The sequence below is a fragment of the Sardina pilchardus genome, chromosome 5, assembly GCF_963854185.1.
Source record: "Sardina pilchardus chromosome 5, fSarPil1.1, whole genome shotgun sequence".
Lineage (NCBI taxonomy): Eukaryota > Metazoa > Chordata > Actinopteri > Clupeiformes > Clupeidae > Sardina > Sardina pilchardus.
In genome coordinates, this window is record NC_084998.1 from 14,778,826 (window position 1) to 14,794,651 (window position 15,826).

Consider the following 15,826-nt stretch of genomic DNA (forward strand, 5'->3'; position numbering starts at 1 on the left):
CTTCAGGGTCAAAGTTTGCACTGTAACCTCCCTCCCCCCTCCCTCCCTTCCCAAGCCTACTCTCTCTGCCCCTTATCTTAGCCATTAGTTCAATGCAAAGTTGAACAACCCAAGTGCACTTCTCTATCTCTGCAATCAGACTTTTGACCCTTGGCAATGGATTCTGTAAAATGTCCTTCACACTGTCTTTCAGAGATGTGCAGTACATTAAAGCTCACTGCTGTGCTCTTTACAGTAAATTGATTCACTGATGTGTCAATGGCTGGGCAGGAGTGATTTTTCCTTCATTTTTGCAATCATATCTGTGTGCAAGGGGCAATGCTATCTGCTTTCCTGGTGGAAGGTCTGAGTGATGGTTGCACTTTCACATACATCTGATCACTTTTGTCTTGGACTGTGGGCTACCGGAAATTAGGCCTATATTTGGATTCTCCTATATAATGCACAGTTGAGAGAGTATGAACTGATGACCATGAAATGAGACTTGATGTGCTACTGACAGGTGGTGGACACGGAGGATTATATAAACGGAATGCTGCATGCAACCAGCCATCTGCCTGCTCGCCCACAGTGTATTAGCATCACAATGCGACATAGGCAGGGGGACACAGCCTTCTCCTACAGGATAAATAAACTAGGGGGCTCAGTTCATAACGACTGTTTTTCAGACCTTGCCCGCAGTGCATATTCTCGATTCAACCGAGCGCCCCGCTGACGGTAACGAATGGCAGCCCTAGTGCACGAATGCACGCCTCCTCCTCCTCCTGCTCCTCCTTCTCCTCCCCCCGCTGCAGAATGTGCGCGCTGATGACGGGGCCAGGTGATACAGCTCTAGTCCAATTCCGAGCATCTTCTCCATGCCTGCCGAGCGAGCGGGCGGGCGGGGCTGCTTCAGCTAGCAGAATTTCCGAGCGCAGCGTATAGCCAACACGGGGAGACATAACGGAGAGGATCACTGAGTATTTTTTGTCCTCCACACGTTTTAAAAGTTAAGCCGTGGCATTCGACACAAAAAGGGACGATTTTGTGCTAACTGTTCCATGCATTCAGTTGAGAAATTATTTATCTGACGTTATGGATTAAATTGCAAATCACTGTGAAATCACAACGGAGAAATCAAAACATTGAAGACAGCGGACATCTTGAGCGCATCATACAGGAAGCTGGGCCTAGGGAGAACGAAATTCCAAAAACATCAATAATTCGAGCATTTGATATACATCGGGCTGCAAGGTAATCTTTGAATTTACCATCACTCCTAACCCCCAGTCATGGCGTGGCCCTGCATTTCGCGGGCATGTTGCATGGCTCGCTTTTGGAATCAGCTTGACAAAGCTGACATTGCGGTGCCTTTGGTGTTCACCAAGTACTCGGACGTGTCCGAGATGCAACACCTCCATTTGCAACATCCACAGAAGCAGTTGTGTCCTCCACTCCGAGCCAGCACGGTCGCCATAGAAACGCAGCCTTCTCACAGGGAGAACAGGGATCAGGAGACCGAGGGGAAGGGGCCGCCTCCTCCGGGGAACACTGCGGATAGATCGTGTGAATCCGTGACGCGCCAGGACTACAAACACTGGCGAGTTCGCCCGGAGCCAAGCTGTAAGCCCAAAAATGAGTACCACTTGCCAGAGACTCCGTTCAACAACGAGACACAGTATCAGAAAGATTACAAACCGTGGCCCATCCCGAAAAGGGGTGACCATCCTTGGATCCCCAAACCCTGTCCCACTATATCTGTTGGGGAGGACCGTGTCCCCGACAGGTCAAAGCATGTCCACGCAGACGTAGACAGCGGTGTAGAAAAAAGTGAAATCGCAGACAAGGTGCAGGAAAAGGAGATCATCTTGACCGAGAGGAAAAAGAGGCCGGTGGCCAAGGGGGATAAACTAGAGAAGAGGGCTGGTGTGACCGTAGAGGGACGGCAACCAGGGGAGATGACCGCAGAGGGCAAGCCCAGGGCAGCAGTGGATGCCCTTAACAAGCAAATCAAAGAGGAGGTGGCAGGTGGCAGCTCATACAAGTAAGTTTGTGTTACATCACTTGTAGAACATGTAAGTCACTTGAACATAACATTTGTTTGTAGAACATGGAAATCACTGAAATACAAAATATTATAGAATTTGGAAGTCACTGGACACTAAAGCAGATTCTGTAATCTCATAGATTTTGACTGTGAATAAATTAAACACAACCTTAATTGTTTGTCAATTATCTCCCTAAGTTCATTGTTATGAGAGATTTTGCCATAAGCTGTTTGTTAAGTAGGCATATATTGCATTTTAATGACCATTAGGGCCAATACTGAAGCTTTAGTAGTTTCCGTGACTGTGTTTGTGCCTGCCTTTTAGCCTCATTCATATTGTATGAGTTTTTCTATCAGTAAGTGGATTACCCATAAACCCATGCCATCATATTTCTGTCATTTCTCATTTCTCTCGTCACATCGTATCCACACAGATTAGCACCCTTCAAATGGATGCGTGAGGCCTGTCATTTTCAGACACATGACATGCAAAAATGTGTCCAGAATTACAGTACATTCATCCAGTGAACTTGGCAGACTTTCGCCCTGAGCAGGAAGCCCCTTCTCAGACATGTAAATCTTCACTCAGATTTAGCCCAGTTGGAGGTCCTGGGGAATAATAAAACAGTGTCATCTGTCTGTGACATTAGTATGCAAGGGGAGGGCTGAGCTCGTTTGTAAGGGCAGAGAAGTACAGTAACCCTCATTTCCAACGCTATTAAAACATCCTATGGCTGAGTGTGGTGCTGTGGCCATTATTGTTTAAAGATGGCCAGGACTGACCGTGCCAAAGGTGGATAGTGATATACTGCTGAGGATACTATAGCAGAAAATAATCCCTTTTTTTAATTACCTTTATTAGATCAATAATGTTGACATGTGGTAAAGTAGGTGTGTTTACAACTGTTTGATGTATGTGCATCTAATAACAACATGTATGGAAGTACATGGAATTCTGCAGAGGTGTCTATGCTTTTTGGTCTATTTAGCAATCACACAAGGTATATTTCATTTATTCATCATTAATTATTATTCATTTATATCAACATGTATTACTGATATCAAGTAATATTGATTATGTTTTAATAAATGTAACATGATCAGGGGTAATACCAAGGATATTACTTAGGATTCCACAAGAGAGTTGGGGGGCACTATCTTAATTATCTGAAACGCATGGTCTGAAACGGATGGTTGAAATATGTTTAGGGTGTGGCCAGTCCAAAATCCCTATCTTGACGGTGTAAAAAGTTTGCCAGACACCAGGCACATGGTTCAAAAGGGTTGTTCTTATGTTTCTTAATCGGTCATGGGTGTGTTTTGGGCTTCACATCCATTAAACCAATGAGAGTGACATCTGTCATTCCCTGTAAGAGCAAGGAGTGCAACATCAAACTGTGTTGGCATTTTAACATCCAGCGCATCTGAAGGAATCTGCTCGCACGCGAGACCATGTATGCAACACCAGAGCTGTGTTGAAATTCACAGACAGTGGCAAACATTTGTGAAGAGATTTCTGTTTGCCTTATATCTTTGGTGAACTCTCACAAACAGTCTGAGGAGGTAGTTCTCCGCGAGCAAGCATACAGTGGAGCTGGACTTGAGGTGGACAAAGTGTCACTGTTACAATGGAATGTTTATACAAAATCGTAATGTTTACGCCAATCAGACGTGTTTGCCATGAGTCTTCGCCACATGCATCTGTTCGCCTATAATTTGAACTTATCCAAACTGAAACTAACTTCGCCGTGGTCTCATAGGGAGCAACAAAATAGTTTTACACATAGTTATTTACTCTCACTATTGACTGATAAGGTATTACAATTGAAAACAGCCTGAAAAAACTACACTTAACGCCAATAATGCTCAGTTGACTGAATAACAATCGAAACAATAATATTATTCATCCTGTGGACGAGTTGTTTCCTGGGACTCGTCGCTAAGGGCTGCTTACATTTCAAGACAGATGCACATGCTGTGCTTGTATGCACTTTTCGCTTTAGACCTGTTTTTTCTTGGTCTGTGGCATAATGATTTTTAGTGGGTGTAAGTTCAATTGAACTGCAGCACATAACGAAAAAGTTCATCACTCATGAGAACGCTTGGCGCCATGTTGAGCCATGTGTAAGATAGGGCCCGTGATGTTGTGGTACAAAGGCCCGTATTTGATCTCATCTTCAAATACATGATGGAATTGGGGCTAGTGATAGGATTTCAACAAGTGCCAGTGCTGTTTGGCAGTAGCCAGAGGGTGAAGAGGGCACAGTTGTGATTAGTACCCTCACGTTGGCATGAACTGGTGGCAGTTTGCCTACACTCAAGCTGGTGTTTGTCTCTGGGTGGGTGCTGCAGGGGAGAGCCGGTCAGCTGTGGGCTATTCGCAGTGCACAACTGGATGGCATGCAGATGACACAGCATAATAATCAGTCTATTGTAACAGCTAGTGTTTAGTCACAGCTTTACTCCGTACGTATTCATATAAAACAAAACCCAGTGTCCATTGTCTGTCACAAAAAAAAGTGCCTGCATGTGCTCCATTCTGATTGTTCTGAAGCTGAGTTAAACCCAGAGAGAGTTTTGGAGCTGTCATCATCTGTAGACAGGATAGGAGGAGATGTGATCGCTAAGTGACATGCTCTAATACAGAGCGACAAGAGTTGACAAGAGCGATGCTTGGCAGGCCTTATAGCTGTTCACATGCTGTTCTTCTGCAAGCTGTTCTTTTGCGATTCTGCTTCTCGTTCCCACCAGATGTCTTGGTCGGTGTCTTTTAAACTCTGTTTTTGCAACTTGTGATCATCTAAATAGTCCTGGTTTAGAAACAGAAAAATACATTTGCCTCAGGACTTGACTAATCACGTCAGACACAGTAGACTGGTTTGTTATCCTAGTGCTGGAAATCCAACCAGATGATACAGGGCCTGATAATGGCTCCTTAGGCTTAGCTTGGCCTCGGTTTGGCTAGATCATGTGTGATTAGGTGAAGATGGCAATGAATGAATGACAGTGTTGTGTCGGTGGGAAAATGTGTGTGAATTGGGTGAAGATATTATTACATAATTGGAGAGTCAGGGTCTGGTTTTTTTTTTCTAAAATCATCTCAACGCATGGATGACATTTTCAAGATCTCTGTTATTTTTTTTTTAGCATTTGGTAATTAAAAGCACTGTTTACAGACAGGATAATTGTGTACAGTAAATACCTCGCCAATGGATAAGGAGGTGGTAACATTCTTGGCAGTCTGTTGGATTCTGATCATTCAGGAAAAATACCTGATCCTCAAGACAGTGGCAACAAGCCCAGAACTGGAGAGGCAGAAAGAACACCACTACAGCAGAATGTGTGTGAAGTGACGGAAACGTGCTCTGAATCATCTCAGGAGAAGCGCACTTCCTGTGTACAAATCAAAGAGTGATGCAGCAGTTTATATCCCAACACATTACATGAAATTGCTGACTCCTGTCCATACTTATTTGTGGCACGTCTGTGCTTGCAGATTCAGTGTGAAAAAAAACCAAAAACACGATTGCTTGCAGTTTCTGAGTGCTTTTAAAGACAGTCCTCTGGGAGAGCGCTGTACAGGCTCCAGAACACACGACACATCTAACTTTGCATCCCTATTGGACCAGTGTGAGTACCTGTCTGTGTGTGTGTGTGTGTGTGTGTGTGTGTGTGTGTGTGTGTGTGTGTGTGTGTGTGTGTGTGTGTGTGTGTGTGTGTGTGTGTGTGTGTGTGTGTGTGTGTGTGTGTGTGTGTGTGTGTGTGTGTGTGTGTGTGTGCGTGCGTGAGAGAGAGAGAGCGAGCTTCCATACAGTTTGCTGTCATTGTATCCTATCAGCTGACCATTTGTAGCTTTTTCTACATAAAATCTAGACTATTGATTTTGTATTCTCTGGCAGGTGATAGATTAGTGAGATGTCCGGCCGCCACGTGCGTATGTTGAGAGTGAAACATGAGAGTTTAGTCCACTGAGGCTCACGTTATCCTGCGCAGTGTCCGAGTACAGTTACACTGGCGTTATGGATAATCGCCCTGCAGTGGCCAGTGGAACCGTACCAAGCACACTCTAGGCCATGTGCACAGCACACAACACAAGAGGCATTGTTATCAGGGTTACAGTAAGCAGAATATACCAGTGCAATGCCTAAGACCTGCTCTCTTTCTCTCTCTCTCTCTCTCTCTCTTTCTCTCTCTCTGTAATTCTTTCTCTCTCTCCCTCCCTCTTCTTGTCTCATTTCATCCTTGCCCCATCTCTCTTGCCTTCTTTTTCACTCCCTCTCTCTTGTAATTTCTTTCTTTCATTCTCTCTTTCCCTCTTCTCTGCATCTCGCTTCGCCACCCCTCCCCAAATCAAATTAAATATGTATTACTGTCATGAATCAGTGAATTAAATGCTGCAAAATAGGAATCCATTTGGAAAATACAACACAGGCACTCCCATTGCTCTCCTCTATGCTATTATAGCAATTAGTAAAATAGACATAGGAGAGGAAATCTTTGAGGTAAATAACATTTGTCAGTTTGTCAATGTCCCTGTACTGTTTTCAGTGATTACAGTACTGTCTCAAAAGTGCAAATGAAATGACGGTAGAGAAACTTGCAATTGGCTATTAGTGGATGAAGTCATATTTATCTTAGCCCCTCTCTCCTGCTCTTGCTGTAACAATCCCCCCCCCCCCCCCCCCCCCCCACACACACACACTCACTCACTCTCTCTTACACACACACACACACCCCTTTTCTGTGGCCTTGCATCCACGGTCCTGGGTTGTATAAGCCGTTCTGGAGCTCACATATCTTGGGCTGTTTGGGCATTGCACTGGACTTCATTCCTCTTATGTAATGATTCACTGTAGTTCAACTTCACAGGGCTATATGTGGCAGCCACCCTTCAGATCAGCACTCGTCATCTTTTACAACCTCCAAGGGCTGTTGAGCAACTCGGATATAAAGGGTCACTTCAGCTGAAGAATGGCAGGAAATTGTGCATTATTTCATATGTAGTATACAGTTTAAAATAAAGAAGTGTATATATATATATATATATATATATATATATATACTATAGCAAGAAATACTTTTAAAGTAGTCCTGCCCACCTGTCTGTGTGTGTGTGTGTGTGTGTGTGTGTGTGTGTGTGTGTACAGTATACTGTATGTGTGCATAATGTGCACATGTACAGATGCATTCACATCTTCCTGGTATACAGTACCCCTGGCATCCTCCTGCCCAGTTGTCTGTGCCCAGTGCCATCCTTGTGCAGAGAAGTGTGAGCAGCACTGTCCCTATTGCAGGCCCTGGCACACACTCTCTCTCTCTCTCACACACACACACACACACACACACACACACACACACACACACACACACACACGCACACACACACACACACACGCACACACACACACACACACACACACACACACACACACACACGCCACTCCCACACAGCTGTGCACTTTGCTGATGTGGTCAGACTCAGAGTGTCAGGTGATGAGTCGCCAGTCCAGTCCATCTCCCTCCTGGCCTGGGTCACTCCACCTGTGTGTTGAGCCGGCACGCAGGGGACGTGAGCGGAGAGCATCTCTCAGAGAACTGCTTTTGCTGACCTGTCCTTTGGCACGCATGTCAGCTGTTGTGTGAGTGACCACTAGTGACCACTAGGGCTGCAGAGTGCAGACCAGCACAAGTGGACTAAGACATATAAGGTGTTGTGTGGGTAGTCTAGTAAATGCTGGGTTCCACAGGATGTTTGTTATCAATGTGGCAGCAAAGATACGACTTTCCTTTCATGTTATCTTCCATACACATACTATATGTGCATTATCTAAACAGACACATACACCCACACTCAGACATGCAAGGGTGCATGTGTGCGTGCACACAGACACCTACACACACTCACACACACATCTTTCTGTTCTCCTATATTCAGATAGTAGATATATAGGCAGGGGTTGCTCATGTATTTGTTTGTTTGTTTGTGTGTTTGTTCGTTTGCCCACCAATGATTTTTGATGACTTTTATTCAGAGATGATGTTCGCTACACGTAATTGAATATTGTGCAGCAAATAGTCTTCTTCATTCCATCTTAAATCTTCTATTTCCCATGTGCATTTATGTACTCCACCCAGAATAATAGATTTACAGCCTGTTACTCTTAATTTATCCTCGTCCACATTTCGGAGATTTCTCTCGTGGGAGGGTTCTTTGATTTGATGGGAGCTGAACTTAACAGGCTCGGTGCACATCTCTTGCTCTCCTCCAGTGCCTTTCCTTTCCAGACAGTAATAGTGTTACCTAATCAATACTGGCCCTCAGTGCAGCCAGCTAATGCAATGACGCATCCCTTCTATCTCTCCGAGATATTTCCCCTGGTCTCCATGGCAAGAGAACACACTGCCCTCACTGTCCAGCCCACTGTCTTCGTACCCAGGTTAATGGGCGCTCTGTCTGGCTCTGGGTCGTTGTGCAGGAAATGAAATTAAATGAGATGAGACTAAGGAACTAAACTGAATGTTATGTCTGTGTCCTCCTCTTTATAGTTAATGATATAATTGAAGAACACACAATGCAGAGAGATTGCCTTTAGCGAGTTACCTGTCAAACAGACTTTTAAAATAGATTTATTTTTTGATTCTAGACATCATATCTTTCCATTCATTACACAAAGGAGAGGGGGAAAAGTTTCCCAGATTCGTTTAGAAGCTCTTAAGTCCTAAGAACTTCTTAGGAGCATTCTTTGAACGTTCTTAGAGCACTACTAAGATGTTCTTAGCACTCAAGAGCTTCTTAACGAATCTGGGAAACCCGGCCCCATATCTGCATTGTTGTTGAGCGTCGTTGTGGCGGTAATGTGACCTGTGCTGCTGTGGGCCAACAGGACCGAGTTCAAAGCCTACACCGACGTAAAACCAGCCAAGCTCATCCGGGCCAAGTCCCAGTACCTGCCCCCCAATGACAAGACCAGCAACCTGGAGACCAGCTACAGCGCCACCTACAGGGGGGAACAGACCAAGCTGCTGTCTGCTGCTGACAACAAGGGGGTGGAGAGAAGGAGGATACGCTCCCTGTACTCCGAACCCTACAAAGAGCCCAGTAAAGTAAGTACATACTCTTTTCAACCCTACAAAGAGACCAAGGAAGTAAGTACATACTCTTTTCAACCCTACACAAAGAGTCCGGGGAAGTATGTCTCCAATTGTCTTGAACCTTGGAAAGAATAAATTAAGAAATGTGAACTTCCAAAAGTGTTGAGTAAGGTAAGTACAGTATATGTGCAGTTTGAAACCCTTTAAAGGAAGGTCAGTAGATGTAAGTACGCTCAGTGCTGTAAACCAAAGCAGTTCAACATGTCCATTTAGTGGTCCGTAGTGCATCTTACATGTAGTAATGAAGGATGCAGTTACTGTCACTCTGGTTACATCACTCCAGAGCTAGAGGCTCATATGTTTATTTTCATTCCACAGGACGAGCTCACATCACAGCGTACACATTATCACACATTAAAATATCAGCTGTATTTACCAGAAGGCTAAAACTTAAAAAAAGGCTTGTTCACCGAATTAGATGGATTGAATTTCTCATCAGCTGTCAAGGAGTGGTCCTCTTTACTCCTTGTTGTCCCTGTCCCGTATAGGTGGACAAGCCAGCCGCGCATCGTTCCAAACCCAGAAAGTCTGGGGCCACTACCTCCACATCGGCTAGCCAGGCCAAGGCCGTGAGGAAGCCCAAAGAGAAGCAGGCGGCCGGGGTGCGAGGCACCAAGAAGAAGGCCTCCGAGAACCAGCCCCTCGCCCGGCCCGAGGGAGGAGACAAGGAGAAAAGTAAAGAGATGAACAACAAACTGGCTGAGGCGAAAGAGTAAAAAACCATTGCACTTCTCCTTTAACTTCTTCCTTTAGAGCTTCCTCGGAAAGATCAAAAATGACAGTGAAGGTCGCAAAAGTTTAAGTAATCAGGGGTTCTTCTCCCTTCCCCCCGGGCACTTCCATTTTATGGTTCAGTGCGTAGATCTGTCTTTCCCTCCCTCTTTTTCTTCTCCCTTTTCTGTCTTCTCCTCTTCTTCTTTTCATCACGCCTTTATCTCTGACTCTTGTTGTTTCTTGTGCTAAAATGTCAGGACCAAACGTCTCTGGATGATTTTACTTCCACTCTTACACACTGCATTAGTAATGAGAGGGAGGGGGGCAACTCGGCCCCGCCCTCCCCTCTCACGTCCATTATGACTGTTACACTGTTTCCATGGCTACGTGGCTGCTTGGTTAGCCAATGGATGGTGAGCTTGCGTTTGCATGGGGCCCACTGATGAGCTGCCCTGTGCAGTGGGCATCCATTGAACTGCACAGATTGCTTTGCCACATTTATCAAGGGTTTATTTAAAACCTCACCTTACCTATTATTCATCCACTCATCTAACTCTACAAGACTAGTTAGTTAACACTGAAATAATATGCAATGACAGAACACATGGATGTCATGCACCAGCTACAGTATATTGGTCTGAAGGACTTTGATAAATGTGTTGCTTGGTTGTTTGCGGGGCATATTGATGTGATTCTGTGCCTGCTCTTGTCCTCCATCAATGTTTTGCTTTCTTCCTTGTATGACCTTCATAGCCCATACACATTGTCTTTTGTCCTCACCGGTTGATTAACTTTACCATTTATCTTCTCAGTTGCAAGTTATGTACTCTCATACATTTCAATGCTATTTCTATGTTCTTGAAGAAGGCTGGTGTGCAATACTGTAGAGCAGATTGTTTTTACAAGTGATAGTGTCCACAGGTTAAATATTTGTTGCTGAATGTCACTTAATAATTAGGATTTAGACAGCATATTTTCTAAATACAAACACTGCCAAGAGGCCAATTGTGTTTCACATTATTAGGTATACTGTATCACCTAAGATATTGTAGTGTAGAATTGAATGTACTTTACTGTATTGTAACAATTATCACATTAATGTTTTCAAATGATTTGATACAATGGAAGGGACATTTCTGTAACCTCTTTGTGAAAATATTGAAGTGTATTTTAATCAATCTGACAAAGGCAACATTTAGATATTAGATAACACGAAAATATTGTACAATATTCATTCCCCCCAGAGGAAACTTACACTCATACACACACACACACACTAACACACTCATACACACACACACACGCACGCACGCACGCACGCACGCACGCACGCACGCACGCACGCACGCACGCACGCACGCACACACACACACACACACACACACACACACACACACACACACACACACACACATACACACAATTATAGGCATGCAGTCTATTCACACAGTCAAGACCACCAGTTTCAAAGAAAACTGCTGAATTTTTTGTTTGAATTCAACCCATATTTTGGATTTTGCTTATCTATCTATCTATCTATCTATCTATCTATCTATCTATCTATCCATCTATCTATCTATCTATCTGTTTGTCTATCTATCTGTCTATCCATGTATTGCCCATGTATTTATCTGTTGAACTATTTATTCATGTGTGTGTCTTTACGTATTGTTCTATTTATTTGTTTATATATGTATTTATTTTACCCATGCTTCCAGTTGCCATATATTTACTATGTATTTTGTTTTCCTCTTATTGGAGAATTATATTGGTGGCAAAAAATGTCAACCATGTGTGCTAATTCTTCTCTTTGTTGTATTGAATGCCATGATGTGATGGTAAGTTGAATGCTGTTTGTATGGTATGCTTTTCAACACTGATTTTCTTTTCTCCTTTTGTTTTTGGCGTGTTTTCTGGATGCATGCTTGTTTTGGTCTTTGCTGGGGCCAAAATTAAGAACTCATTTGCCTTGCCAAAGGACATTAGCGTGTAAATGCATGGGTGCTTTTCATAAGATAGTCATTCTGATCCGTTCCCCCTCAACCACATCACTTGAAACACCTTCAGGACAAAACCACTCAGCTCCGTGTGTGTATGTGCGTGTGTGTGTGTGAGTGCCGAGAGGGCATTTGACTGGATTTAGATGTCCATGTCATCATAGGAGTGTTTTTATTTACTATGATTACCCCAGAATGGATTAAACTAGAAAAACAAACAGTGCCATCATTCCAAAGTGAACTGCTGGTTTGTCACTAGTCTTTAACCCACCTATTCTACTCAAGGCTGGATAGCGAGCGGTCCTATCGCGTGTGACAGTGCATTTAAACTAGTTCCATGCATCCCTAATGGCAAATAAAAGGCAAGCATTTAAAGGCTGAGGTAAAACATCGCTTTGATTTTTTTTTTTTTTTTTCAATTGTTTTTATTTTTCATTCATAAGCTGCTGCATCTCACTCGCCCTCTCTCCTTCTCTGATGTCATCTGGTGAGATGATCCGTGGTCCTCCTCTTTCTCTATCTCTTGCTCCTCGGCAAAAAAGAGCAAAACAGACGCAAACAACAAACAAGGAGGAGTGTCCGCCCTCATTTTCTGTTCATAACATCCAGGCCAATTTCTAAAATCTGCCCGCTTGTTCGTTAGTTACAGTGAGGGTCATCTCATTATGGTCCTCCAGCCATTTGACATGACCCAGGTCAGAAGGAGGAGGAGGAGCAGGAGGAAGGAGAGGAAACTAGGGCTGAACGTGTGTAGCCAGTGGGCTGTGCGTATCACTACACAGTGCCATGGCTGAAACCAGTCAGGAAAAAGAGGAGGAAAGGAAGTCATTTTTTTTCTGTAAATGGGACAAAATCTATCAATGTGACGTACATCTGTTTGCTCTGCTTGCTTCTATTTATTATTATCATATTATTAATAAATGCAAAAAGCAGGAAAAAAAGCTGCTGTTGTGGTCCATTTTTGTTGACATTCAGAATGGACGGTAGGTGTGGGAGGCCTCAGGTGGTATTTAGAATCAGTACATGTTTGTGTTTTTAAAATCTCCTGTTGTTTGTGTGAACTAGTAGACATTGCTTGTGTAGTCTTTGTGTGAACTAGTAGCCATTGCTTGTGTAGTCCTTGTGTGAACTAGTAGACATTGCTTGAGTATATATGTATACAGTATATATCCACATGGAAGAGAACTCTTAAAGCTAGCCACGTAATGCTGAGAATCTCACTTTAGCCTTCCAGAAGTGCAGTGTTTGAATTATTCTGGCACATCACATGCTGTGGCATCCTTTTTATCTCCTGCATATTGCTGTGAGGTGAAAATCCCAGAAATATATTATTATGCATTTCCTATCAATATATTTCCAGAGCATATTCACTGCATTAACAGCAATGTGTATGTTTATATCAGGATGCGATGCACTACATTCTATTTGCCAGAAATAATAATTAGTTTACAGTATCTGCACTGAAAAGGAAAAATATTGAGAAGAGCAGTTCCGTTCAAGTGTTTTACCCTTCAGATTGTTCCTGATATTTATTGAAGTAGATCCATGCAATGTTTACACTATATGTCATTAATTGGCGTTTACTCGTTTTACAGCTCTTTACTGAAGTTTGTCTGACCAAATGGATGTTTGTGTGGGTTTTGAGACCTGACTCCGCATAGCTAACGCATGGCCTTCTCGTCCCCTTCCGAAGGGTCGTGCTAAAACAGTACCACTACATACAGCTCTGTCAGCCCATCCGCGATTTCGGGTGGGTGCAGACCCTAAAGCAGCATCTGTGGGGCTGCACACTGCCCAACCCAAGGTAATGCCAAAAGAATTACAGTAATTCCCACCAAAAAGATCCCTTACCATAATGCTCTTGATTCTCTCTCTCACTCTCTCTCTCTTTTTTTCAAAACGTGCTGTGTTTATTTCTGATGAGGAAGCTTTTGTGGATGTTTTCTTGTTGCTGTGAAACCTGTTTCAAGGTGTACTTTTAGAGCGTTTCTCTCTTATCTTACATTCTCTTCCATATGGAAACTGCAGTGCCAGGAGAGTCATGTGAGCTAGATCCCAGTAGTTGCTGTTGCTGTCTTGAATCTTCTGTTGTCTTAGCATGTTCTCATTATGGTCTCGCCGGGCTGCCCTTATGGTGATGTGAGCCCAGCCATGATGAGACATAGCATTTAAAATAGGTCAAGCTAAAGTAAATTGCATGGCCTGAATCTTCTGGAAATCTTCTGGAATCTTGGGCAGCACAGAGGTCAACAGCCAGCCACTCATACATACACTATGTGGGTCCATGTGTCAGTTATGTGGTTTTGATATAACCCAAATATATCACATTTATTTTTGAGATGTCGTGCAATATAATTAGTACATGGCCTGCAGTATTTTTACAACAATGTCTTATTGTTGTAAACAGTCAACCTCTTCATGTAGTATGTTACCCCCATAGTCCATGACCCTCCATGTAGTCCTGTTATTCTGTTGGGGAGGGGATTTGCAGTGCTTGAACAACAAAAAAAAGGAATGCGAATTGAATGGGACAGCTGAATATTAAAGAGGTAAATTAACTCTACCTCTAGAATATCTGTCCAAACACTGCATGCCTTTGGTTCAGTGGAAACAGCCTGAAACACTTTCAGTATGTGTAGAGCCATCATGTGTGTTTGAGCTTACCATCAATAAGGCCGATGTAGATGTCTGTATCTGGATGTGAGTGAGTGAATGAGTGGGATAGAAGCAGCGTTTTGGCCAACTGTGTTCTGATGTCTGTCTTTATCTTCTTCCTCTCTCACTGCTGCTGTTACGGCTGTCTCTTCTGCTGATGCTGCTGCTGCGACCTTGACCTCACAGAGAACTCAAGGTCGAGGTGCACCAACGACCCCGTGATCATAATTCCCCGAGTTCCCCTGGAGGAGAGCAAGAACCACTGGTGGATCGACCCCAACCTCGGCGGACCGGCGGAGTAGTGCGCTTCGCCCCGGACGTCAAGTAGGAGGCATCGGGCCCACGTGGCGGGTCGGGCCTGACAACAACTCTGGTGCCAGGCGTGTGCGTGGCATCAGGGTGGCATGTGGACTGTAAAGGGACAGTCGATTAGATAACACGGTACTGTATGTGTATGCTGTATATTGATCTATTGTGAGTTACCGAAGCAAAGCTTTTCTGAATGACGGAAAACATTATATGGGAGGGGGAACAACGCTTGTTTGTATTGGTTGCTGCTTTTCAATGTGAAAGACTGAGACTGAGAGTCTGGCTGGGTGAATGAGTGCTTGTTGGATTGATTAAGTGATTGGATGCAAATATAAAGGTGCTAAATTCCATTTACGTCACATGCTCCAAATTCAAAGATGTTCTGTCCTTGATAGTATAATATAATATAGTCACACCATACCATAAAGTGCTTCCTTAATTATCACCCACGACGGAGCAGTGCAAAATTCTACAGCTAATAGTACGTTAATAAATTAGTAATGAAACCTTCTGTCCCTTTGTATTGAATCACCCATATTGCATGGAGATTATTCACACACATTAGTATTCATAAATAAGTCAGTTGTTACTCTATTCATGAGGGCAATAAATCAGCGGGCTGTTCCGTATTGACATTGTTGGACAGAATGAGGCCCAGCAGTCTATGAAGGTGGACTGGTAGTCTAATGACCTTTCAACTGCTACTGTTGATAACTGTGTTTGTTGTATTCTTCTTACAATTAATTGCACTGATGCTTTTGTTTAAAGATGTCAGTTCTAAATGTCTGGGTTGATCACAACAGTAACTTTTGAACCAAAAATGTGTTTGGATATGATGCACATTTAACTTACAGAATAGATGCAGTGATTATGGATATTCAGTTCCTGTCTTAAACCTTGACTGAGTTTAGCTATTTTCCTCCCTTGGATATGTGTATATAATTATCATATTATAACAAAAAGTCCAGCTATA

General features: G+C 43.4%; 1 protein-coding gene across 3 annotated transcripts; it reads left to right on the plus strand.

Moving 5' to 3' along the window:
• Positions 1 to 949: 949 nt before the first annotated feature.
• Positions 950 to 15,363, plus strand: map6a (microtubule-associated protein 6a). 3 transcript variants are annotated; one of them, XM_062536598.1, is made up of 5 exons: positions 950 to 2,023; positions 8,911 to 9,130; positions 9,667 to 9,890; positions 13,583 to 13,693; positions 14,731 to 15,360. In XM_062536598.1, exons 1-5 carry the CDS (start codon positions 1,272 to 1,274, stop codon positions 14,870 to 14,872), a joined length of 1,449 nt encoding a protein of 482 aa, XP_062392582.1. In that variant the 5' UTR covers positions 950 to 1,271; the 3' UTR covers positions 14,873 to 15,360. The 3 variants fall into 3 exon arrangements, with proteins under 3 accessions (XP_062392582.1, XP_062392584.1, XP_062392583.1); XM_062536600.1 differs by lacking the exon at positions 13,583 to 13,693 and having other exon boundaries at positions 9,667 to 9,853; positions 14,731 to 15,363; XM_062536599.1 differs by lacking the exon at positions 13,583 to 13,693 and having other exon boundaries at positions 14,731 to 15,362.
• The last annotated feature ends 463 nt before the right edge of the window (positions 15,364 to 15,826 follow it).

What these genes read in the sequence shown, in the direction of transcription:
- map6a (XM_062536598.1), top strand. Translation starts at nt 1,272, where the DNA reads ATGGCGTGGCCCTGCATTTCGCGGGCATGTTGCATGGCTCGCTTTTGG. An exon ending in CCTACAAAGAGCCCAGTAAA is followed by an intron (nt 9,131 to 9,666) that starts GTAAGTACATAC and finishes TGTCCCGTATAG; the next exon opens with GTGGACAAGCCAGCCGCGCA. An exon ending in AAACTGGCTGAGGCGAAAGA is followed by an intron (nt 9,891 to 13,582) that starts GTAAAAAACCAT and finishes CCCCTTCCGAAG; the next exon opens with GGTCGTGCTAAAACAGTACC.